Source organism: Erythrolamprus reginae, chromosome 1, assembly GCF_031021105.1.
Source record: "Erythrolamprus reginae isolate rEryReg1 chromosome 1, rEryReg1.hap1, whole genome shotgun sequence".
Classification (NCBI taxonomy): Eukaryota; Metazoa; Chordata; class Lepidosauria; order Squamata; family Dipsadidae; genus Erythrolamprus; species Erythrolamprus reginae.
The window spans coordinates 15259799-15285789 of NC_091950.1; the positions used below are offsets into that span (position 1 = coordinate 15259799).

Here is a 25991-nt window from a genome sequence, read left to right on the forward strand (position 1 = left end):
ATTCTAGCGCTCCTTTAGGCATGAAAGCCTAAAGGACTTTGAATCAATCAGCCCAACTCACTGTCGTGGGGGAAATAGGAGTAAAGTGTGTTGGATATGTCAGCTATATGTGAAAGAAATAAAATAAATAAAGCTGGGATACAAAGAAATGGGGTGCCTCCTGTCGGGGGTCCCCCGCGAGCCCTGCCTTAAGCCTACTCTGCCTGTGTCTCCTTTCCCCTCCCTGCTGATGGCTCCCCTGTTACCTTTCCCCAGGTGAATACGAGGCAGGGCTTAGAGAGGAGGAAGAGAACAGCAGCGCAGAGCAGGAAGGATTGCTTACGTTCTTGTTCGGAGACTGCGACCAGCTGCCCGGCGCGGAGGAAGGAAGGAGTGAGAAGCTTAGCTTAGAGGTCCCGAGAGAGCAGGACGATTCCAGGACAGCTTGTTTCTCTTCCAACTAGAACCGTTGGGGGCCTGGGTGGGGGGTGCACAGCCAAACTTACCTCGGGCTCTTTTCCTGCGATGGGGCATCCGTGCCACGGCCTTCAGTGGCACAGGGAGGGATCCACCGCCCTGTTTAATCGGGCACTGGGAGTTTTTAATCCTTTCCCTCCCCTGTCTTCCTGAACCCCAGTTATGCCTCACAGCCTCCCTTGCCATCTGCCCAGGTCCCCGGGCACACTTTCTTGGCCCGGCAACTCCCCGTCTTTTGTTTTTTCCAGGAAAAGGTAAGGGCACAACGCTGACCTCCTTGGTATGCTTGACAAAGACAGAAGGCCAGTCCTCAAACCTGTTCCCAACAGAGTTGGGAGCCCAAGACCCAGGGCTGTATAATAACCCTGAAACTCAGAAACCAACGCTCTCCCCTTGCGTAACCAGTAAGGAGAAAATGCAGAACCTACGTGGGCTTTTTGTTATTGTTGGTTGTTCCGTTTTCTAAGGAGGTCCTGAAAACCTCCCGTTTTGAAAGAGTTGCCAAGCAGCTCCGTTGGTTGAATGGTGAGGCGGCCTTGGACAGCAGCGGGCTCCCTCATTTGTCTCTTCTTTCTCCCTTCCTATGCCACCTCTTTTACTCTGGGTTGTGTACGCCAGTGTTTCCCAACCTTGGCAACTTGAAGATATTTGGACTTCAACTCCCAGAATTCCCCAGCCAGCGAATGCTGGCTGGGGAATTCTGGGAGTTGAAGTCCAAATATCTTCAAGTTGCCAAGGTTGGGAAACACTGGCGTACGCTCCCCAACCAGTGGCCACCGATCCCAAACATCATCCAATTTGGCAAGCTTGGTTTAGAGGAAGCTGAGTTTGGGGTGGGGGCCTTGTCCAGTTGCTAGCTGGACGGGTTCCACAGGAGCAAAACACACACATACGAGGTCCCTTGCTGCTTCTTTAACTGGTCATCAGAAGATATTAGGAGTTAAGTGAGGCAAGATAGTTTGATTGCCTTACCTGCCAAAGCAGGGGAGGGCATCACAACACCCTTTCCCCCAACCTGGTGCCCTCTGGACCTCTCGGGATTGAGGGTCGCGTTCTAACCAAGTATCTCTCAACCTTGAGAATTTTACGACAGGTGGACTTCAACTCCCAGAATTCCCCAGCCAGCAACTCTGGGAGTTGAAGTCCACCTATCAAAGTTGCCAAGGCTGCTCTAAATCAGGGGTCTCCATCCATGGCAGCTTTTCAAACTTGTGGACTTCAACTCCCAGAGTTCCTCAGCCAGTTTCGCTTTTGCTGCGCTGGGCTGAGGATCTCTGGGAGTTGAAGTCCTAAAAGCTGCCAAGGTTGGAGACCCCTTGCTCTAAATCTAATGGCCGACACTGAATTGTGTGTGTGCTTTTTTTTTTTTTAAAAAAAAGGCTGTACTTCAGACCTGTTTCCCCCCCAATCTCACAAAGGTTGCCGCAGCACAGCTTCTGCCTCTCTCAGCCTTGCCCATTGCAGGGAGACGAGTGCGGTTCCCCTTGTGGGCCCAACAAATGATTGTGGCAGCATTAATCGCTGCTATTATCTGCTGCTTTATGCCGACAGCCTCTGTTCAAAGCCGGTTTGGGAACTGTCAGTCAGTGGGCTTGATGTGCCATTAAGGGGAAAGAAGATGATTTACGCAAGCCTCTCTTGCTGCTTGAATGCCTCTTAAAAGTTCTCCCATCCCACCTACACAACCACACATCTCTTGCCTTCTATTGTGTTCCTGTTTTGTTAAGGATTTTTGAGAAAAGTTGGGTGTGTGGTTTTTTTAAAAGAACAACCTTTCCTGACCTGGTAAAGTCAGCTTTGTTTCGAAGAGCAAAATAAAGACTTTTTCTCTTCTCGTAATTTTTTAAACCCTGCCTTTCATTTCATAAGCTTTTTCAGTTGAGTGCAGATCAATTATCTTGAAAACTCTTCCCAGAGATAGCAGGGGCGGGATTTTATATTCAGTGACAATAACTTGTTCCCCATCCAGAAGCTTAGTTCGAGTAACAAAGAACTTAAAGACACACTTTGGGGGAGGGCAGTCTAATGGAGGATACAAGAAAAAATGGCTACCCCTCCCCAAAAAACCCCCACATTCTTTTATCCATTTAAAAAAGAATTCCTGCAGTTATAGGAAGGGAAGACATCTCTATCGGAAGGGAAAGCAAGTAGGATGCTTGGCTGCATAGCTAGAGGTATAACAAGCAGGAAGAGGGAGATTATGATCCCGCTATATAGAATGCTGGTGAGACCACATTTGGAATACTGTGTTCAGTTCTGGAGACCTCACCTACAAAAAGATATTGACAAAATTGAACGGGTCCAAAGACGGGCTACAAGAACGGTGGAAGGTCTTAAGCATAAAACGTATCAGGAAAGACTTAATGAACTCCATCTGTATAGTCTGGAGGACAGAAGGAATAGGGGAGACATGATCGAAACATTTAAATATATTAAAGGGTTAAATAAGGTCCAGGAGGGAAGTGTTTTTAATAGGAAAGTGAACACAAGGACAAGGGGACACAATCTGAAGTTAGTTGGGGGAAAGATGAAAAGCAACATGAGAAAATATTATTTTACTGAAAGAGTAGTAGATCCTTGGAACAAACTTCCAGCAGATGTGGTAGATAAATCCACAGTAACTGAATTTAAACATGCCTGGGATAAACATATATCCATCCTAAGATAAAATACAGAAAATAGTATAAGGGCAGACTAGATGGACCATGAGGTCTTTTTCTGCCGTCAGACTTCTATGTTTCTATGTTTCTATCCTAAACTGTAGAAAGATGTTGGTAGATCATTCTAATGTCAGCACCTAAAGCATCTTCATATATATATATATATACAGTGTTCCCTCAATTTTCGCGGGGGATGCGTTCCAAGACCACCCGCGAAAGTCGAATTTCCGCGAAGTAGAGATACGGAAGTAAATACACCATTTTTGGCTATGAACAGTATCCCAAGCCTTCCTTTAACACTTTAAACCCCTAAATTACCATTTCCCATTCCCTTAGCAACCGTTTAGATTATTACTCACCATGTTTATTTATTAAAGTTTATTTTTTTAAAAAATTATTAAAGGCGGACGAAAGTTTGGCAATGACATATGACGTCATCGGGCGGGAAAAACCGTGGTATGGGGGGGGGGAACCACGAAGTATTTTTTAATTAATATTTTTGAAAAACCGTGGTATAGACTTTTCGCGAAGTTCGAACCCGCGAAAATCGAGGGAACACTGTATAGAGAGAGACATCTCTGGAGCTTCTTGGTCACAAAGGTGCTTTCTCAAAAGGCAACTGGACTTGCTTTTCCTTTCAGAACTGAAGAAGCTTCTTGGATCGGAAATGAAACATCTTCAAGGAAAAACAAAGTCCCATTGCCTTTTGAAAAAAACCCACACCTTTGGGGTAATTATCGGGAGCATTTTTTTTTAATACTAATCAGGACAATTCTGCATTGCTATCCAAAGATCCCGTTTTCATAAGAACAAGGGTAAAGTGGGGCAGGTTTAAAGGGAAGTGATCCAACCATGGAAAATATGATGGGGAAGTTAAAGGAACAGGATATATTTTTCCAGATCTTTGATGGGTGGGATCAAGAAAAGGCAGGACTAGATCTGGGGAGTATGATCCCACTATATAGTGGGATCATAATCTCCCTCTTCCTGCTTGGCTGCATAGCTAGAGGTATAACAAGCAGGAAGAGGGCGATTATGATCCCACTATATAGAATGCTGGTGAGACCACATTTGGAATACTGTACTGTGTTCAGTTCTGGAGACCTCACTTACAAAAAGATATTGACAAAATTGAACGGGTCCAAAGACGGGCTACAAGAATGGTGGAAGGTCTTAAGCATAAAACGTATCAGGAAAGACTTCATGAACTCAATCTGTATAGTCTGGAGGACAGAAGGAAAAGGGGGGACATGATCGAAACATTTAAATATATTAAAGGGTTAAATAAGGTCCAGGAGGGAAGTGTTTTTAATAGGAAAGTGAACACAAGAACAAGGGGACACAATCTGAAGTTAGTTGGGGGAAAGATCAAGAGCAACATGAGAAAATATTATTTTACTGAAAGAGTAGTAGATCCTTGGAACAAACTTCCAGCAGACGTGGTAGATAAATCCACAGTAACTGAATTTAAAGATGCCTGGGATAAACATATATCCATCCTAAGATAAAATACAGAAAATAGTATAAGGGCAGACTAGGTGGACCATGAGGTCTTTTTCTGCCATCAGATTTCTATGTTTCTAAAGAAGTCCCCATTTCACTCATCCGCGCATTTAAGAGGGATTGGAAGAACGATGAGATCCTAATCTCCAAGAAACACACAACTGAAATGTTTTGGCCCATTGAATGAGCTGGTGCAAATTTTGCAGGCCGTGGTGCCACTCTGGTAGGCTGAAAGAACCAAGACGCTGCATATTAAGTTAAAGTCCTTTATTGCTCATGCCTGTACATAAAGCGTTTGGTCAGCCATCAGCATCAAATTGGTCTTAGGTAAGAGTTAACAGAATTCAAGTGGGATTGCACCTAAGCCAGTGATGGTGAACCTATGGCACGGGAGCCACAGGTGGCACATAGAGCCATATCTGCTGGCACGCCAGCCATTGCCCTAGCTCAGCTCCAACTTGCATGTGTGTGCTGGCTAGCTGATTTTTGGCTCACAGAGGGCATTTTTTGGCTCCCCTGGCTCCAGGAAAACCTTTGGAGCCCAGGGAGAGTGAAACACAAGCCTAATGGACCACCAGAAGTTGGGAAACATGCCGTTTCCGGCCTACAGAGGGCCTCTAGCGGGTGGGGAAAGCTGTTTTTGCCCTCCCCAGGCATTGAATTATGGGTGTCGACACTCGTGCATGCACAGTAGCACACATGCACGCTCTTTTGGCACCCGAGGAAAGAAAGGTTCGCCATCACTGACCTAGACCTTCCTGGTAAATGATTTAGCTTTACTAGATAAGTGGTCAAAGCAATGGAAACTGCAGTTTAATGTTTCCAAATGTAAAATAATGCACTTGGGGAAAAGGAATCCTCAATCTGAGTATTGCATTGGCAGTTCTGTGTTAGCAAAAACTTCAGAAGAGAAGGATTTAGGGGTAGTGATTTCTGACAGTCTCAAAATGGGTGAACAGTGCAGTCAGGCGGTAGGGAAAGCAAGTAGGATGCTTGGCTGCATAGCTAGAGGTATAACAAGGGTGAGGGTTGATTCCAGAGGGCCGGCCCCCCCACAGAGAAGGCTCTTAATATTAAGTATATAAGTGGTAGGAAATTTGGGGAATAAAGATCAGAGTTTTCGGACATAACAGGGGAAAAAGATAGATATACCTAATTAAGACCGTTACCTAGATTTTATCTATATGATGCAAGTATGTTCTGTGTAATACAAAAGAAACACTATTAGTAAATAGTATTTCAGCAGGCTGGCTGATCCTGAAGGAGCTTGCCTTCCCTTGTCTATATCCTACACAGGACTATGTTTATTGCAGAGGTACAGGGTCGGGAGAGAAGGCACTTCCCCTGGGTCCCGCAAACGACATTGTTTAGTCGACGGGACCCAGAGAAGGGCAACTCTGTGGGACCTTACTGGTCGCTGGGATTCGTGCGGCAGAAGACAGTCCTGGAGATATTCTGGTCCAATGCCATGAAGGGCTTTATAGGTCATAACCAACACTTTGAATTGTGACCGGAAACCGATCGGCAACCAATGCAGACTGCGGAGTGTTGGTGTGACATGGACATATTTAGGAAGGCCTATGATAGCACTCGCAGCTGCATTCTGCACGATCTGAAGTTTCCGAACACTTTTCAAAGGTAGCTCCATGTAGAGAGCGTTACAGTAGTCGAGCCTCGAGGTGATGAGGGCATGAGTGACTGTGAGCAGTGAGTCCCGGTCCAAATAGGGCCGCAACTGGTTCACCAGGTGAACCTGGGCAAACGGCCCCCTCGTCACAGCTGAAAGATGTTTCTCTAATGTGAGCTGTGGATCGAGGAGGACGGACAGGTTCGGACCCTCTGAGGGGGTTAATGATTCTCCCCCCCCAGGGTAATGGACAGACAGATGGAGTTGTCCCTGGGAGGCAAAACCCACAGCCACTCCGTCTTATCAGGGTTGAGTTTGAGTCTGTTGACACCCATCCAGACCCCAACAGCCTCCAGACACCGGCACATCACTTCCACTGCTTCACTGACTGGACAAGGCGTTATGCCAAAGCTGTTGCAACTAAAACTTCAGTGCTGTTTGTGTAAGGGAAACCAGCTACTATGTTATCGCAATGTGATTTAACATGGAAGAAGGCTAGCTTGGTTCCTTGCCTTGCTTCCTTCTGATTGTAAAGGGTTAGGTAGCCGTTTCTAGCTTCTTGCAGCCACATTAAGTTATAAAGGTGGGAGTCATTTGTCCCCTTAAGGCCCAGCTTGACGTCTGCCGCCTGTAGTTCTGCATGGGGAAAAACCCCTTTTCATTGCAATCGAGTTGGAGCATACAAAAACGACATTTGCAGGAGGGAAGATTAATCATGTGGGCTCGTGAGGATTAATTCAGAATTAATTAGGCCCCAGAAGGGCAAAGAATTAAAATTTGAACGTGCATCAGAATTCCCCCGTTATGCCAAGCGAATCGGAACGTGACTAATAAGAAAGAAATTCTCAAGGGGTGAAAAAAATCCTCTTTTAAGTTTGGTAACATTGCTAAACATCCAGCTTGGTTGTTTGTTTGCTTGCAGATGGGATGTTTCATTACCCAACTAGGTAACATCATCAATGTTAGTGAGGAGTGTGGTTGCTCTTTCTTTATACTGGTACTTTTAACCACAACTGAGCCCAAACTTTCCATTGCAAAGCAAGGCAGTGAAGTGAGCTTTGACCCATTTCGTGACCTTCCTTGCTATACAGTTGTGAATCACTGCAGTTGTTAAGTGGATCAACCAAATGGATTGATCAGGGAAATGCAGTAGAGGTGGTATATCTTGACTTCATTAAAGCATTTGACGAAGTACAGTAATACCTCATCTTACAAACTTAATTGGTTCCAGGACGAGGTTCGTAAGGTGAAAAGTTCGTAAGATGAAACAATGTTTCCCATAGGAATCAATGGAAAAGCCAATAATGCGTGCAAGCCCATTAGGAGAATCCAAAACATTAAAGCTTTAAAAAAAAAAACCCGGCGGGCAGACGAAGCTGAGGCGAACGGAGTGGGGGGAGGGACAGCGAGAGGTGGCAAGAGGTGGCAGTCACAACGAAGCAAGGCGAAAAGAGCCTCTCTTGAGCTCCATGGGTCTTTCCCTCCCGTTTTTGCCCACCCCGTTCTGCTCATTTCCCCCACACCTTTCTCCTCTCTTGAGCTCCATGAGTCCCTCCTGTTTTTGCCCACCCCGTTCTGCTCATTTCCCCCACACCTTTCTCCTCTCTTGAGCTCCATGTGTCCCTCCCGTTTTTGCCCACCCCGTTCTGCTCATTTCCCCCACACCTTTCTCCTCTCTTGAGCTCCATGTGTCCCTCCCGTTTTTGCCCACCCCGTTCTGCTCATTTCCCCCACACCTTTCTCCTCTCTTGAGCTCCATGTGTCCCTCCCGTTTTTGCCCACCCCGTTCTGCTCATTTCCCCCACACCTTTCTCCTCTCTTGAGCTCCATGTGTCCCTCCCGTTTTTGCCCACCCCGTTCTGCTCATTTCCCCCACACCTTTCTCCTCTCTTGAGCTCCATGAGTCCCTCCTGTTTTTGCCCACCCCGTTCTGCTCATTTCCCCCACACCTTTCTCCTCTCTTGAGCTCCATGTGTCCCTCCCGTTTTTGCCCACCCCGTTCTGCTCATTTCACCCTCACCTTTCTCCTCTCTTGAGCTCCATGTGTCCCTCCCGTTTTTGCCCACCCCGTTCTGCTCATTTCACCCTCACCTTTCTCCTCTCTTGAGCTCCATGTGTCCCTCCCGTTTTTGCCCACCCCGTTCTGCTCATTTCACCCTCACCTTTCTCCTCTCTTGAGCTCCATGTGTCCCTCCCGTTTTTGCCCACCCCGTTCTGCTCATTTCACCCTCACCTTTCTCCTCTCTTGAGCTCCATGTGTCCCTCCCGTTTTTGCCCACCCCGTTCTGCTCATTTCCCCCACACCTTTCTCCTCTCTTGAGCTCCATGAGTCCCTCCTGTTTTTGCCCACCCCGTTCTGCTCATTTCCCCCACACCTTTCTCCTCTCTTGAGCTCCATGTGTCCCTCCCGTTTTTGCCCACCCCGTTCTGCTCATTTCACCCTCACCTTTCTCCTCTCTTGAGCTCCATGTGTCCCTCCCGTTTTTGCCCACCCCGTTCTGCTCATTTCCCCCACACCTTTCTCCTCTCTTGAGCTCCATGTGTCCCTCCCGTTTTTGCCCACCCCGTTCTGCTCATTTTCCCCACACCTTTCTCCTCTCTTGAGCTCCATGTGTCCCTCCCGTTTTTGCCCACCCCGTTCTGCTCATTTCACCCTCACCTTTCTCCTCTCTTGAGCTCCATGTGTCCCTCCCGTTTTTGCCCACCCCGTTCTGCTCATTTCCCCCACACCTTTCTCCTCTCTTGAGCTCCATGAGTCCCTCCTGTTTTTGCCCACCCCGTTCTGCTCATTTCACCCTCACCTTTCTCCTCTCTTGAGCTCCATGTGTCCCTCCCGTTTTTGCCCACCCCGTTCTGCTCATTTCACCCTCACCTTTCTCCTCTCTTGAGCTCCATGTGTCCCTCCCGTTTTTGCCCACCCCGTTCTGCTCATTTCCCCCACACCTTTCTCCTCTCTTGAGCTCCATGAGTCCCTCCTGTTTTTGCCCACCCCGTTCTGCTCATTTCCCCCACACCTTTCTCCTCTCTTGAGCTCCATGTGTCCCTCCCGTTTTTGCCCACCCCGTTCTGCTCATTTCACCCTCACCTTTCTCCTCTCTTGAGCTCCATGTGTCCCTCCCGTTTTTGCCCACCCCGTTCTGCTCATTTCCCCCACACCTTTCTCCTCTCTTGAGCTCCATGTGTCCCTCCCGTTTTTGCCCACCCCGTTCTGCTCATTTCCCCCACACCTTTCTCCTCTCTTGAGCTCCATGTGTCCCTCCCGTTTTTGCCCACCCCGTTCTGCTCATTTCACCCTCACCTTTCTCCTCTCTTGAGCTCCATGTGTCCCTCCCGTTTTTGCCCACCCCGTTCTGCTCATTTCCCCCACACCTTTCTCCTCTCTTGAGCTCCATGAGTCCCTCCTGTTTTTGCCCACCCCGTTCTGCTCATTTCACCCTCACCTTTCTCCTCTCTTGAGCTCCATGTGTCCCTCCCATTTTTGCCCACCCCGTTCTGCTCATTTCCCCCACACCTTTCTCCTCTCTTGAGCTCCATGAGTCCCTCCTGTTTTTGCCCACCCCGTTCTGCTCATTTTCCCCCACACCTTTCTCCTCTCTTGAGCTCCATGTGTCCCTCCCGTTTTTGCCCACCCCGTTCTGCTCATTTCCCCCACACCTTTCTCCTCTCTTGAGCTCCATGTGTCCCTCCCGTTTTTGCCCACCCCGTTCTGCTCATTTCCCCCACACCTTTCTCCTCTCTTGAGCTCCATGGGTCCCTCCCGTTTTTGCCCACCCCGTTCTGCTCATTTCCCCCACACCTTTCTCCTCTCTTGAGCTCCATGAGTCCCTCCTGTTTTTGCCCACCCCGTTCTGCTCATTTCCCCCACACCTTTCTCCTCTCTTGAGCTCCATGAGTCCCTCCTGTTTTTGCCCACCCCGTTCTGCTCATTTCCCCCACACCTTTCTCCTCTCTTGAGCTCCATGTGTCCCTCCCGTTTTTGCCCACCCCGTTCTGCTCATTTCACCCACACCTTTCTCCTCTCTTGAGCTCCATGGGTCCCTCCCGTTTTTGCCCACCCAGTTCTGCTCATTTCCCCCACACCTTTCTCCTCTCTTGAGCTCCATGAGTCTTTTCCCCATGCAGTTTGGAAGGGGGGAGGGAGTTTGTCGCTGGGATTCAAAGCAGCGCTGGCAAAAATGAAGGGAATCCCAGGAAGAGGAGCCTCAGGGAAATCCCAGCGTTTTGGGGCATCCCGGGGGCGGCTGCTCGGGTTCGTAAGGTGAAAATAGTTCAGAATAAGAGGCAAAACAATCTTACACACTGGGTTTGTATCATGAAAAGTTCGTACAAAGAGGGGTTCGTAAGACGAGGTATCACTGTATCTCATTCCATCCTTATTGAAAAAATGGTCAAGTATTGGGTTGACAAAAGAACAGTTAGATGGATTCAAAACTGGCTTAGTGATTGTACTCAAAGAGTGGTAATAAACGGTTGCACATCCAATTGGAAGAATGTTTCAAGGGGAGTACCACAAGGGTCTATCCTAGGCCCAGTGCTATTTAACATATTTATAAATGATCTAGATGAAGGAATTGAAGGTAAACGTATCAAATTTGCTGATGACACAAAGCTAGGCGGTGTTGCTAATACTAAACAAGATAGCGATAGGATTCAAAAAGATCTAGACAGGCTTGAACAATGGGCTGAAACTAACAGAATGGTATTTAACAGAGAAATGAAAGATCCTACATCTGGGCAAAAATAATGAAAACAGCACATATAGAGAATGGGAGAAATATGTCTGAGCAGCAGCACAGGTGAGAAGGACCTGGGTGTATTGGTAGATCACAGATTAAACATGAGTCGACAGTGTGAAGCAGCTGCAAAAAAGGCAGACACAATCCTTGGATGCATCAAGAGGAGCATAGAATCTCGCTCATGTGAAGTAACTATTCCTCTCTACAGTACTTTGGTACGACCACACTTAGAATACTGTGTTCAGTTCTGGGGGTGGGCAATTTAAAAAGGACATTGATAAACTAGAGCAAGTTCAAAGGAGAGTTACAAGGATGGTGAGTGGTCTGGAAACCACGTCCTATGAAGAACAGTTAAAGGATCTAGGGAGAAGACTGAGAGGAGACTTGATAGCTGTCTACAAATATCTAAAAAGCTGTCACAGAGCAGAGGGATCAGCATTGTTCTCATTAGCACTTGGAAGGACTAGAAACAATGCAATGAAACTGCAAGGGAGTAGATCTAGATGAGAGATCAGAAAAAACTTTCTAACGGTAAGGGTGATAAACCATGGAATGGCTTGCCACAGGAGGTGGTGGGCTCGCCTTCACTGGAGGTCTTCAAACAGAGACTGGACAGTCATCTTTCTGGGATGGCTTAGTGCAGCGTTTCCCAACAGGTGTGCCGCAGCATACTAGTGTGCCGCGAGACACGGTCAGGGGTGCCGCGAAGCTCCTAGGGAAGCTCCAGCTGGGCGGGGCGCTGCCGGTGCCTCCGACCTGGAGCTCCCACTCGCAGCTGTCCCCCGGCTCCTGCCCGATGCCGCTGTTTCCGGCGCTCTCCTGCTGGGCCCCAAAGAAGGAAGGCAGGAAAAAGGAGAGCTTCATTCTTTGTGACATAGCAAGAGAGGCAGAGAGAGAGAGAAAGAGAGACATAGCAAGAGAGAGAGAGAGAAAGAGAGACATAGCAAGAGAGGCAGAGAAAGAGAGAGAGAAAGAGAGACATAGCAAGAGAGGCAGAGAGAGAGAGAAAGAAAGAGACATAGCAAGAGAGACAGCGAGAGAGCAAGGGAGAGAGAAAGAGAGGAAAAAAGAGGAAAAAAAGAAAGAGGGATGGAGAGAGAGAAAGAAGGGAAGGAAGGAAGAGAAAGAGGGAGAAATAGAGCAAAAGGGAGGAAGAGAGAGATTTTTTTTTTGTCCAAACTTTTCCTTAGCGCTCCCCTCGTTCAATGTTCCCCAGGATTTTGAAAATATGAATAATGTGCCGCGGCTCAAAAAAGGTTGGGAAACACTGCTCTAAAGTGTGCAATAGGGTTGATGTTCCTGGAGGCGTCTGTAATATGGTAAATGATTGAGCTTTACTAGATAAATGGTCAAAGCAATGGAAACTGCAGTTTAATGTTTCCAAATGTAAAATAATGCACTTGGGGAAAAGGAATCCTCAATCTGAGTATTGTATTGGCAGTTCTGTGTTAGCAAATACTTCAGAAGAGAAGGATTTAGGGGTAGTGATTTCTGACAGTCTCAAAATGGGTGAACAGTGCAGTCAGGCGGTAGGGAAAGCAAGTAGGATGCTTGGCTGCATAGCTAAAGGTATAACAAGCAGGAAGAGGGAGATTATGATCCTGCTATATAGAATGCTGGAATTCTATATGGAAGTATTCCTATATGGAAGTATTCCACTAAAGGTATAACAAGCAGGAAGAGGGAGATTATGATCCTGCTATATAGAATGCTGGAATTCTATATGGAAGTATTCCACATTTGGAATACTTTGTTCAGTTCTGGAGACCTCGCCTACAAAAAGATATTGACAAAATTGAACGGGTCCAAAGACGGGCTACAAGAATGGTGGAAGGTCTTAAGTATAAAATGTATCAGGAAAGACTTAATGAACTCAATCTGTATAGTCGGGAGGACAGAAGGAAAAGGGGGGACATGATCGAAACATTTAAATATGTTAAAGGGTTAAATAAGGTCCAGGAGGGAAGTGTTTTTAATAGGAAAGTGAACACAAGAACAAGGGGACACAATCTGAAGTTAGCTGGGGGGAAAGATCAAGAGCAACATGAGAAAATATTATTTTACTGAAAGAGTAGTAGATCCTTGGAACAAACTTCCAGCAGACGTGGTAGGTAAATCCACAGCAACTGAATTTAAACATGCCTGGGATCAACATATATCCATCCTAAGATAAAATACAAGAAATAGTATAAGGGCAGACTAGATGGACCATGAGGTCTTTTTCTGCCGTCAGTCTTCTATGTTTCTATGTAAATAAGGTTCAGGAGGGAAGTGTTTTTAATAGGAAAGTGAACACAAGAACAAGGGGACACAATCTGAAGTTAGCTGGGGGAAAGATCAAAAGCAACATGAGAAAATATTATTTTACTCAAAGAGTAGTAGATCCTTGGAACAAACTTCCAGCAGACGTGGTTGGGAAATCCACAGTAACTGAATTTAAACATGCCTGGGATAAACATAGATCCATTGTAAGATAAAATACAGAAAATAGTATAAGGGCAGACTAGATGGACCATGAGGTCTTTTTCTGCCGTCAGTCTTCTATGTTTCTATGTTTCTATGATCCTGGTGCTGTTGTTGGTGGCGCACTTGATGGCGACGTGAGCTTCCCTCCCTCCTCCAAAAATCTCCCCACAGGCAGGCATCAGGCGCTCTTCGAACGACGAGATTTTCCCTCCACCCACTCACCCACCCACCCACCCGGCGCACAATCGCTTTCTCTGCAAGAGCGCGTGTACAGCAGGCAGCCTCCGCTGCGTAAGGAGGAGAACAAGGGTTTGCGGGGGGAAGAGAGAAGAGCGTTGAGTCACCAGCGGAGGTGGACTCGGGATGTTGTGGGGGTGGCATTTTTAAGCCTCCCATTGATGAGAGGAAGGAGAGAGGGAGGGGGGGATTCAGGAGAGAGCTGCTCCTCTTTTTCATCTCGTCCCTGAAATGATGATTCAGAAATTAGGTTCCTTGGCCGGAGGCTGCAAACCGCTGGATTGATGTTTCCGGATGGGCGTTGTGAATCTCCGGTCTCCCCATCCTGGGTGGGTAGGGGTGGATCGGTCCAGGGAAGCCTTCCTCCAGGACCTCTCCCTCTCCGTTTCTCCTGGGGGGGGGGCAGGACAGAGCCTTCACCCCTCAAAGCTTTGGATTAGCCCCACCCTCCTCCAAAATGGTACTGATGGTACTGAAAATGTTAATGTAGCAGGGAGGGTCGGTTGTTGAATGGACGAGTAAGAGGAAAATAATCAAAGCTTGGTCCAAATTAGATTTTATTTTTGCCCAATCTGCTGCTCTTCCTCTTCCCTCTCAACTTCTTCCTCTTCTTCCTCCTCCTCCTCCCCTCCCCCTCCTCCTCTTCTTCCTCTTCCTCATCTTCCTCTTCCCCCTCCTCTTCTTCCTCTTCCTCCTCCTCTTCCTCCTTCTTCCTTTTCCTCCTCCACCTCCTCCTCCACCTCCTCCTCTCTTCCTCCTCCTCATCTTCCTCTTCCCCCTCTTCTTCTTCCTCTTCCTCCTCCTCTTCCTCCTTCTTCCTTTTCCTCCTCCACCTCCTCCTCTCTTCCTCCTCCTCATCTTCCTCTTCCCCCTCTTCTTCTTCCTCTTCCTCATCTTCCTCTTCTTCCTCCTCATCTTTCTCTTCTTCCTCTTCCTCCTCCTTCTTCCTCTTCCTCCTCCACCTCCTCGCTTCCTCCTCCTCATCTTCCTCTTCCCCCTCTTCTTCCTCTTCCTCATCTTCCTCTTCCTCCTCATCTTTCTCCTCCTCCTCCTCCTCTTCTTCTTCTTCTTCTTCTCAGTTTCCCAGAGTTGCAGGGGACCTTGTAGGTCATCTAGTCCAGCCCCCAGCTTAAGCAAGAGTCCCTACACCATTTCAGACAAATGGCAGTCCAGTCTCCCTTCTTAAGTCTCAAGTGCTGAGGTCTCACAACCTCTGCAGGCAACTTCTGTTCCACGGGTTGATCCCTCTCACCATCAGAAAAGTTCCTCCTTATTTCCAGGTTGAATCTCTCCTTGGTCGGCTTCCATCCGTTATTCCTTGTCTGCCCTTCAGGTGCTTTGGAAAACAGCCTGACCCCCCCCCCACACTTCTCTGTGGCAGCCCCCCAAGTATTGGAAGACTGCTCTCATGTCTCCCCTGGTCCTTCTCTTCGCCAGACTGGTCATGCCCAGTTCCTGCAACCGCTCTTTGTATGTTATAGTTTCCAATCCCCTTATGCTGGTTGCTGCTGCTGCTACTACTGCTGCTCCTCCTACTTTTTTTTGCCCTCTTTGTCTTCTTTTTCTTCCTCCTCCTCCTCCTCTTCTTCTTCTTCGTCGTCTTCTTCTTTGTCTTCCTCTTCTTGTTGTTCCTCCTCCTTCCTCCACCTCCTCCTTCCATCTTAGAATAGAATAGCAAAGTCGGAAGGGACCTTGGAGGTCTTCTACTCCAACCCTCTGCTTAGGCAGGAAATCCTACACACATCCTTCTCCTTCCTCTTCCTCCTCCCAATCCCTATCAGCCCAACTCCCCTCACATGATTGTTGTGGGGGAAAACGAGAGACAAAGGTGTGTTGGATATGTCCAGCTCCGCCTTAGTTACTTGTAACAATAATAGAGGTGAGATATAAATCAATAAAATATAATGGCATATGTATGCACGTAATCAGATCAGAAACCATCAACGGCATGCACAAATCTTTGAACCCAGTTCTGCAGGCGTTGGTGAATCCCCCCCCCTTTTTTTTAAGTGTCCAGCAACATCCTTCCAATGACCTTGGACAGTGTGAGATGTTGAGCATAATCTTGCCCAACTGCCTGTGATTATAAAGCACATACAGTGGTGCCTCTACTTACGAACTTAATTCCTTCCGTGACCAGGTTCTTAAGTAGAAATGTTTGTAAGAAGAAGCAATTTTTCCCATAGGAATCAATGTAAAAGCAAATAATGTGTGTGATTGGGGAAACCACAGGGAGGGTGGAGGCCCTGTTTCCTCCCAGGAGATTCCTAGAGAGGCCCCACGGAGGCTTCTCACTGCCTTTTTTGGTCCTGTTTCCTCCCAGGAGATTCCTAAAGAGGCCCCACAGAGGCTTCTCCCCGCCTTTCCCGGCTCTGTTTCCTCCCAGGAGATTCCTAGAGAGGCCCCACAGAGGCTTCTCCCTGCCTTTTCCAACCCTGTTTCCTCCCAAGAGATTCCTAGAGAGGCCCCACGGAGGCTTCTCCCCGCCTTTTCCGGCCCTGTTTCCTCCTAGGAGATTCCTAGAGAGACCCCACGGAGACTTCTCTTTGCCTTTTCCGTCCCTGTTTCCTCCCAGGAGATTCCTAGAGAGGCCCCACGGAGACTTCTCTTCGCCTTTTCCGGCCCTGTTTCCCTCTCAGGAGATTCCTAGAGAGGCCCCACGGAGGCTTCTCCCCGCCTTTTCCGGCCCTGTTTCCTCCCAGGACATTCCTAAAGAGGCCCCACAGAGGCTTCTCCCTGCCTTTTCCAGCCCTGTTTCCTCCCAGGAGATTCCTAAAGAGGCCTCACGGAGGCTTCTCCCCGCCTTTCCCAAATCAGTTTCCTCCCAGGAGATTCCTAGAGAGGCCCCATGGAGACTTCTCCCCACCTTTTACGTTTACCGTTTCAGAGGCTCGGGTTTGTAAGTGGAAAGTAGTTCTTGAGAAGAGGCAAAAAAAATCTTGAACACCCGGTTCTTATCTAGAAAAGTTCGTAAGTAGAGGCGTTCTTAGGTAGAGGCACCACTGTAGTTCTGATTTGTGCGTGTGTGTGTGTGTGAGTGAGTGAGTGAGTGAGTGTATATGTTGGAAAAAAAGCCGAGATTCATTTTCCGCCAGCCCCATTCCATCAAAGGAACCCACGTTTCGGGGTCACTCTTTGGCTGCCTCCAGAAGGCTTTTAAACATTTCGCAAGCAAGGATTCCTGGAAGACAGTTGCTTAGCTCAGCAACCCCCGGAAGAGATCCTGCCCCCCCCCCACCCCGAACGATGCAGAAGTCCTGCTTTGGTCCTTGCTCGGACTCTCCGTCCCCACAACCCGTCAGCACTTTGTCCTCCTCCCCCCCTCCCCCCTTTTGAGCCGATCCTGCCGAGGTAATTTTCATGCGGAGAGAAAATAGCAGGGACGTGAGCCGGGTCTTTTCAAGTCCAGTGACTCAGCCGAAAGAGAAAGACACGATGCGATGATGTCTGATTTTGCTGGAGGACGCAAATGAACTCCCACCGCCACCCTCTTAAAAGCCGCGAGTTAAGACATCATCGTCATGCCAGGCTCACAAGGACCCATCCTGAGTGAATCAGAGGGGTTTAAAAAACAACAACCCCAGAATGGGAAGCCAAAAAAACCCCAACCAGCTTTTATGACAAGGCTACAGAAATCTCTTCTTGGCTTCCTGCCGGCTGGAAAAAAAAAAAAAGACAAAAAGAAACGGTGCAAAGGGAAAAGACAAAATTTATTTTTATTTTATTTTATTTTATTTTATTTTATTTTATTTTATTTTATTTTATTTTATTTTATTTTATTTTATTTTATTTTATTTTATTTTATTTTATTGATTGGATTTGTATGCCGCCCCTCTCCGTAGATTCGGGGCGGCTAGCAACAGTGGTAAAAACACCATGTAACAATCCAATACTAAAGCAGCTAAAAACCCTTATTTTAAAACCAATCATACATACAGACATAACATGCATAAATTGTAAAGGCCTAGGGGGAAAGAATATCTCAGTTCCCCCATGCCTGACGGCAGAGGTGGGTTTTAAGGAGCTTACGAAAGGCAAGAAGGGTGGGGGCTATTTTAATCTCTGGGGGGAGTTGGTTCCAGAGGGCCGGGGCCGCCACAAAGAAGGCTCTTCCCCTGGGTCCCGCCAAACGACATTGTTTAGTTGACGGGACCCGGAGAAGGCCCACTCTGTGGGACCTAATTGTATACAGTGTTCCCTCGATTTTCGCGGGTTCGAACTTCGCAAAAAGCCTATACCACGGTTTTTCAAAAATATTAATTAAAAAATACTTTGTGGTTTTTTCCCCTATGCCACAGTTTTTCCTGCCCGATGACGTCATATGTCATCGCCAAACTTTCGTCCGCCTTTAATAAATATTTTTTTAATAAACTTTAATAAATAAACATGGTGCGTAATAATCTAAATGGTTGCTAAGGGAATGGGAAATGGTAATTTAGGGGTTTAAAGTGTTAAGGGAAGGCTTGTGACACTGTATTAGCCAAAAATAGTGTATTCCGCATCTCTACTTCGCGGAAATTCGACTTTCGCGAGCAATCTCGGAAGGCATCCCCGGGAAAATCGAGGGAACACTGTAATGTATAGCAGCTGTCAAAAAAAGCCAACACAGTTCTAGGCTGCATTAACAGAGGGAGAGAATCAAGATCACACGAAGGGTTAATGCCACTTTATAAGGCCACACTTGGAATACGGCATCCAGTTTTGGTCCCCACGATGCAAAAATGAGCCAAGGTGGCACAGTGGGTAGAGTGCAGTACTGCAGACCGCTAAAGCTGACTGCTAGATCTGCAGGTCAGCGGTTCAAATCTCATCACCGGCTCAAGGTTGACTCAGCCTTCCATCCATCGGGGCTGCGGAGAGGGGCGGCATACAAATATAAATAAATAAATAAATAAATAAAAAAAATGAGGACCCGGATTGTTGGGGGCAATAGGCTGGCTTTTTGTAAGCCGCCCTGAGTCTAAGGAGAAGGGCGGCATAAAAAAATTGAACAAATAAATAAAAAGGATGTTGAGACTCTAGAAAGAGTGCAGAGAAGAGCAACAAAGATGACTAGAGGCTAAAACACATGAAGAACGGTTGCAGGAACTGGGCATGTTCTGGTTTAATGAAAAGAAGGTCCAGGGGAGACATGATAGCACTCTTCCAATATCTCAGGGGTTGCCACAAAGAAGAGGGAGTCAACCTATTCTCCAACGCACCTGAGAGTAGAACAAGAAGCAATGGGTGGAAACTAAACAAGTGGAACTAAGGAGACATTTCCTGACGGAACAGTTGGTCAGTGGAACAGCTTGCCTCCAGAAATTATGGGTGCCCCAACACTGGAAGTTTTTAAGATGTTGGACAACCATTTGTCTGAAGTAGTATAGGGTTTCCTGCCTAAGCAGGGGGTTGGACTAGAAGACCTCCAAGGTCCCTTCCAATGCTGTTATTATTATTATTATTATTATTATTATTATTATTATTATTATTATTATTATTATTATTAAACCTAGCCAGGATTATAAGTTTAAGTTAAGTTTAAGTTTAAGTTTTATTGGATTTATATGCCGCCCCTCTCCGAAAACTCGGGGCGGCTAACAACAATCATGAAAATATACAATAAAATCCAATACTAAAAGCAAATTAAAACCCCTTAATATATAAAAACCAAACATACATACAAACATACCATGTATACAGTTGTAACGGCCTAGGGGGAGAAAAAAGTCTTAATTCCCCCATGCTTGGCAACAGAGGTGGGTTTTAAGTAGCTTACGAAAGGCAAGGAGGGTGGGGGCAATTCTAATCTCTGGGGGGAGTTGGATCCAGAGGGCCGGGGCCGCCACAGAGAAGGCTCTTCTCCTGGGTCCTGCCAAGCGGCATTGTTTAGTTGACGGGACCCGGAGAAGACCCACTCTGTGGGACCTAACTGGCCGCTGGGATTCGTGCGGCAGAAGGCGGTCCATTATAACTTATAAGGACAGTCTGCAATCAAAAAACGTGTCCATCCGAAACTGCCTCTTGGATTTTTAAGAACTACGGGGGTTTCTTGAATTGGTGGTTTTCTTGTAGACGTTTCACGACCCAATTAGCTAACATCATCAGTGCTAGAAAGGAGAGAAGAAGAAAATAACCTTGGTGCCCTCTGAGCCTGGTGGTTTTCTTCATTACCCAAGTAGGTAATATTGTCAGTGCCACCTACTGTTGTCAGTGGTCCACGACCAGGTCAGTTAGTCACAGATACTGAAGAGGATGAACCAGGTCCATCTGAGTCAGATAGTGAGAGTGAGGGAGAATTGGAACCTGGGGAACCTCCAGAGACTGTAGAAACCCCCATGATGGTAATGTCTGAGTCAGAGGAGGAGGGGGACATGGGAGATCAGGAGCCCCTATTAAATGCCCGGGTCAGGAGGTCACAAAGCAGACAGGGATATCATTATGGGAAAAGTTTCAGAAGGTGGGTTTATGAAAAAAAGTCTAGACAGTTATATCTCTAGGAAAAAAGCTAAATAAATAAGTACAGAGAGTACCAAAACACTCTCCCCCCCGCCAAGCTACAAATACTTTCTTCTATCGGTAAATGATAGAAGTAAATGATATGGTAAATGATTTAGCTTTACTAGATAAACGGTCAAAGCAATGGAAACTGCAGTTTAATGTTTCCAAATGTAAAATAATGCACTTGGGGAAAAGGAATCCTCAATCTGAGTATTGCATTGGCAGTTCTGTGTTAGCAAAAACTTCAGAAGAGAAGGATTTAGGGGTAGTGCCCTAGCTCAGCTCCAACTTGCATGTGTGTGCTGGCTAGCTGATTTTCGGCTCACAGAGGGCATTTTTTTGGCTTCCAGAGAGCCTCCAGGAATGGGGGGAGGACATTTTTAGCTTCCCCTGGCTCCAGGAAAACCTTTGGAGCCTAGGGAGAGTGAAGCACAAGCCTAATGGACCCACCAGAAGTTGGGAAACATGCCGTTTCCGGCCTACAGAGGGCCTCTAGGGGGTGGGGAAAGCTGTTTTTGCCCTCCCCAGGCATTGAATTATGGGTGTCGGCACTCGTGCATGCACAGTAGCACACATGCACGCTCTTTCGGCACCCGAGGAAAGAAAGGTTCGCCATCACTGACCTAGACCTTCCTGGAGGCATCTGTAATATGGTAAATGATTTAGCTTTACTAACTAGATAAATGGTCAAAGCAATGGAAACTGCAGTTTAATGTTTCCAAATGTAAAATAATACACTTGGGGAAAAGGAATCCTCAATCTGAGTATTGCATTGGCTGTTCTGTGTTAGCAAAAACTTCGGGAGAGAAGGATTTAGGGGTAGTGATTTCCGACAGTCTCAAAATGGGTGAGCAGTGTGGTCGGGCAGTAGGAAAAGCAAGTAGGATGCTTGGCTGCATAGCTAGAGGTATAACAAGCAGGAAGAGGGAGATTGTGATCCCCTTATATAGAGCGCTGGTGAGACCACATTTGGAATACTGTGTTCAGTTCTGGAGACCTCACCTACAAAAAGATATTGACAAAATTCTATCAGTAGTTTTTAAGAAACCGAACAAAGATTTGCAAACCTGCCCTTGGTTTTGGTTGAACCTGTTAATCAAATGGGTTAATCGAAAGCCCATTTTCTCAGGTTTTCTGTCAAACCCTAGGAAAGAAGCTGCTGAAAACCAACAGCAGATGTCGGTTAGGTAATGCCATGCCCAAATCTTTATTCTGAGAAATGTAAGTATTTCTTTTGCTGTTTTTCCCTTCTGTCCTAACTTACGGTCGAGATCTTTTTGGTAGAATTTTTCAGCTTGCATTTGTTGTTGGAGGTGGTGGATGGCACCTCCCTCCAATAAGATTGGCCAAAATGAATCGAAACGTATCAGGAACATATTGGAAAGGCCAACAGATCATCGGAACATATTATCATATGTGGTGGGGATGCCACAAAGCAAGGGATTATTGGGAGAAAATTGGGCAATGGCTGGAAGAGAGACGAAACTCAATCTGAATTATTTTTGTTAGGAACAACCATCGACAAATACGAGAAAAAATAATGTATATTTAATGATACATATTTTAACTGCGGCAAGAATAGCATATGCCCAGAAATGGAAAAATAAAGACGTTCCTACAGGGAATGGAGATTTTATACAATGTTCAAAAAAATAAAGGGAACACTTGAACAAAACCAAGTAACTCCAAGTAAATCAAACTTGCGTGAAATCAAACTGTCCACTTAGGAAGCAGCACTGATTGACAATCAATTTCACCTGCTGTTGTACACATTCAACTTTGTACAGAACAAAGCATTCAATGGGAATATTTCATTCATTCAGATCTAGGATGGGTTCTTTTTTTAAAAAAAATATTTTTTATTATTTTCAAATGAAAAACAAAACATTACAAACAAACGTTAAAAGACCCGACAAAACACATAACATAAAAAGGAGCTACAATTGCTCGGCTCAGAATAGATGTCTTCTTAATACAAAAAGGAAAAAAACTATTATAGGTTACATCAGTTCAGAGAAATAAACACATCTATTACAAAACTCTATATAAGAACATTTCAATCTAATAAATTTAACTATTATTTTAACATCCTTAAGCATTTTTTTATTCCACCAGATATAGACCCTCTGCCAAATTTTATAAAATTCTGATTCTTCTTGATTATTCAAATAATAACCAGATCTGGGATGTGTTCTTTGAGTGTTCCCTTTATTTATTTATTTTGAACAGTGTAGCATCCTTCCCCTGGAGTGGGGAGGGAATGGAGATTTTGCAGTATCCTTCCCCTGCTACGCCCACCAAGCCACACTCAGAACTGGTAATTTTAAAAAATTGGAATTTATTTATTTATTGGATTTGTATGCCGCCCCTCTCCGGAGACTTGGGGTGGCTAACAGCAACAATAAAACAGTGTACAATAGTAATCTGATACTAGAGATGATTTAAAAACCCATTAATATAAAAAACCAAACATACATACATACATACATACTTACCATGCATAGAATTGTAAAGGCCTAGGGGGAAAGAGGATCTCAATTCCCCCATGCCTGACGGCAGAGGTGGGTTTTAAGTAGCTTTCGAAAGGCAAGGAGGGTGGGGGCAATTTTAATCTTCGGGGGGAGTTGGTTCCAGAGGGCCGGGGCCGCCACAGAGAAGGCTCTTCCCCTGGGTCCCGCCAAGCGACATTGCTTAGTTGACGGGACCCGGAGGAGATCCACTCTGTGGGACCTAACTGGTCGCTGGAATTCGTGCAGCAGAAGGGGGTCCCTGAGATAATCTGGTCCGGTGCCATGAAGGGCTTTATAGGTCATAACCAACACTTTGAATTGTGACCGGAAACTGATCGGCAACCAATGCAGACTGCGGAGTGTTGGTGTGACATGGGCATATTTAGGAAAGCCCATGATTGCTCTCGCAGCTGCATTCTGCACGATCTGAAGTTTCCAAACACTTTTCAAAGGTAGCCCCATGTAGAGAGCATTACAGTAGTCGAGCCTCGAGGTGATGAGGGCATGAGTGACTGTGAGCAGTGACTCCCGGTCCAAGTAGGGTCGCAACTGGTGAATCCCACCACTGCGGCTTCAACCCATCCATTCTTGATTTGCTTATTCTCTTCATCTTTTTTAAAAATATTGCCCAGTTACCTGAGATCTTCTACCTAGTTTCTCTCGCTGATCTTCTCGCATTTTCCCTGCAGAGGGGTGGAATTTGGAGCTGGATATTGTGAAAGCAGACAGCCAACTGAGCATCAGCAAGTTTCCAATGCAAAACATATGTTTTCAGAAGGCGGGAGATTCTGTTTTGCTGTTAACTGGCACCGTTAATCTCTCTCGGAAGCACGCAACAATCAAACGAGAGATTTGTACAAGTTGCACCACGGTGTTAGTTAGAAAGAATAGGCCATATTAAGCAGGGATAAGATCTAGCGGAAGTAAAGGGCTGCAAAAAAATTTTTACTACCACACTATGGGCGTGACTTATTTTGTGGGTGTGGCTTGCTGGCCATGTGACTTGGTGGGAGTGGCTTGGTGATCATGTGACTTGGGGGTGGCTTAAAGATCATATGACTGACTTAAAGGTGGCCAACTTGACATCACTCACGTCAAGGGTTTGGGTTAGGGTGCCTGGCCTCTCCTCGCCTCAAAGAGATACAATTTCCCTCTCTATTTACTATTACTGAACATCCAAAATATACTATTTAATTCTATGTTTATATGCCATATGTGTACATACACATTACACACAGGCACATAAAAATATATATTATCTACTATATAAATTGTATGTGTATACACGCATGCACAGCTCTGCTAAAATTATACACATTCAACCTGATTTACTCTGATAGGAAAAACATAAGAAAAAAAATCAAAAATTTTCTACTGGTTCTGCGTACATGACCAAAACCTTTCTACCAGTTTGGTGTACCTGACCATACACCAATCCCTGGGTGTTAAAACACAACGCCCTGGATCTGACCCGCAATGTGATCAGACTAGTCCACGGGACTGTCCTGGACAATGTAAAGGGCCATCCTATGTTGCTTCAGCCCGATCTACCCAATTCGAAAAGGAAACATGCCACCAGTTTGGGGAGTGGCATCAAGCTGGCCACGCCCACCCAGTTGGCCACATCCAGTGAGTGGCTTGAAGCTGGCCATGCCACCCAATTGCCTCCTCCCATCCTCCCCAGAGGTCAATCACAGCCTGCCAAAGTTCCAGGTAGCATCCAAACCTATATCAGAGTCCAAGTCAAAGTTCTCCTCAAAGTTCCAATCTGTTGCCGGAGCCATCCTGGCACCTCCACCGGGGAACCCGAATCTGAGTTTCCCACCCAGTTGAAAGTTCACATCCCTTGTCCACCACCCACAAACTTTTTTTTTTTAATTTTTATTTTATTTGTTTGTTTGTTTGTTTGTTTGTTTGTTTGTTTATTTATTTATTTATTTATTAGGTTTGTATGGCGTCGCTCTCCGTACCAGCGGAGTCCTCTGGAAAGAATGTGTTGTAGCTAGTTATCTTTCCCTCATTCAACCACCCCTCCCCAGTTCCCACAGTACTTTTCTGCTTGTGCTAGGCCAAAGTCTCTAACTCAAAAATGATGGCTTTGCCCTCACACCTGATCTAGTGCAGCGTTTCCCAACCGTGGCAACTTGAAGATATCTGGACTTCAACTCCCAGAATTCCCCAGCCAGCATTTGCTGGCTGGGGAATTCTGGGAGTTGAAGTCCAGATATCTTCAAGTTGCCAAGTTTGGGAAACACTGATCTAGCGGTTAAGACACTGGGCTTGTCAACCAAAAGGCTCGCAGTTTTGGACCCAAGTACCGTGAGATGGGATGAGCACCCGTTCTTACCCACCTAGCAGTTAGAAACCATGCAAATGCAAGTAGATAAACAGGTACCACTTGATATTAGTGTAGCTCTTGTCCTGCAGAAAGTGGTCCTGGTTGGTCATGTAACTTCATAACTTAGGGCCATGATGGGCAGCCGCCAAGACGGTTGTAAGTTGAGGACAACCAGTGCACACATTATTATTATTATTATTATTATTATTATTATTACTATTATTATTATTAAATTTGTATGCCGCCCCTCTCCGTAGACTCGGGGCGGCTCACAGCAATAGTAAAAACAATGTACAATACAAATCTAATATTTAAAAATCTAAAAACCCATAATTTAAGTGTGTTTCTTCCCCTTCCCTGTGTGGTTTGTACGTGTTTCCAAAGGCAAGGTGGCATATTTCAGATGAAATCAAATTGTTTATTACTGCCATAAGGCCAGCTCTTTAAAACATCCAATAATAGAACTGTTACATGCTTCTATGTATATATATATATCACAGAAAAACAGTGAGTATATGATCTAAAGATAAGTACGAACATGTAAAATAATGTCATAAACTCTACTGTTATAAAGAGGGATGAATAAAGTAGTATCTAAACTTAGTTTGCAGTATGATACCTTGCACAGATGGTAGCATCAAACTGGGTAAGTTGGCAGCCTATTTTTTTAAAAATAATTTTTATTTTCAAATTTTATGTTACAAACAACAATAAGACATGACAAAGTGTCAAAACAATAGCCTATTTTTAATCCTTTTTCAGAAGGATTAGTCCTTGACTTACGACTACACTGGAGCCCAGAATTTCTGTTGTTAAGTGAAACATTTGTTAAGTGAATTTTGCTCCACTTTGCCACCTTTCTTGCCATGGTTGTTAAGTGAATCACCTCGGTTGATAAGTTAGTAACCTGGTTATTAAGTGAATCTGGCTTCCTTATCGACTTTGCTTGTCGCGAAACGGGATCACGGAACCCTGCGA

The 25991-nt window shown here is 45.9% G+C and overlaps 1 protein-coding gene across 7 annotated transcripts in view; it reads left to right on the top strand.

The window, feature by feature from the left end:
* Positions 1-25991, top strand: part of STK11 (serine/threonine kinase 11) — a 138175-nt gene that overhangs the window by 105167 nt on the left and 7017 nt on the right. The window contains exon 11 of one of the 7 annotated variants that reach the window (XM_070745114.1): positions 256-505. The exons of the other annotated variants lie outside the window; for them this stretch is intronic. Within the exon in view, the coding sequence (XP_070601215.1) occupies positions 256-443 (188 nt within the window). The 3' untranslated portion in view covers positions 444-505. Of the gene's footprint in view, positions 1-255; positions 506-25991 lie in introns of those variants that run through there. 7 annotated transcript variants of the gene reach the window in all.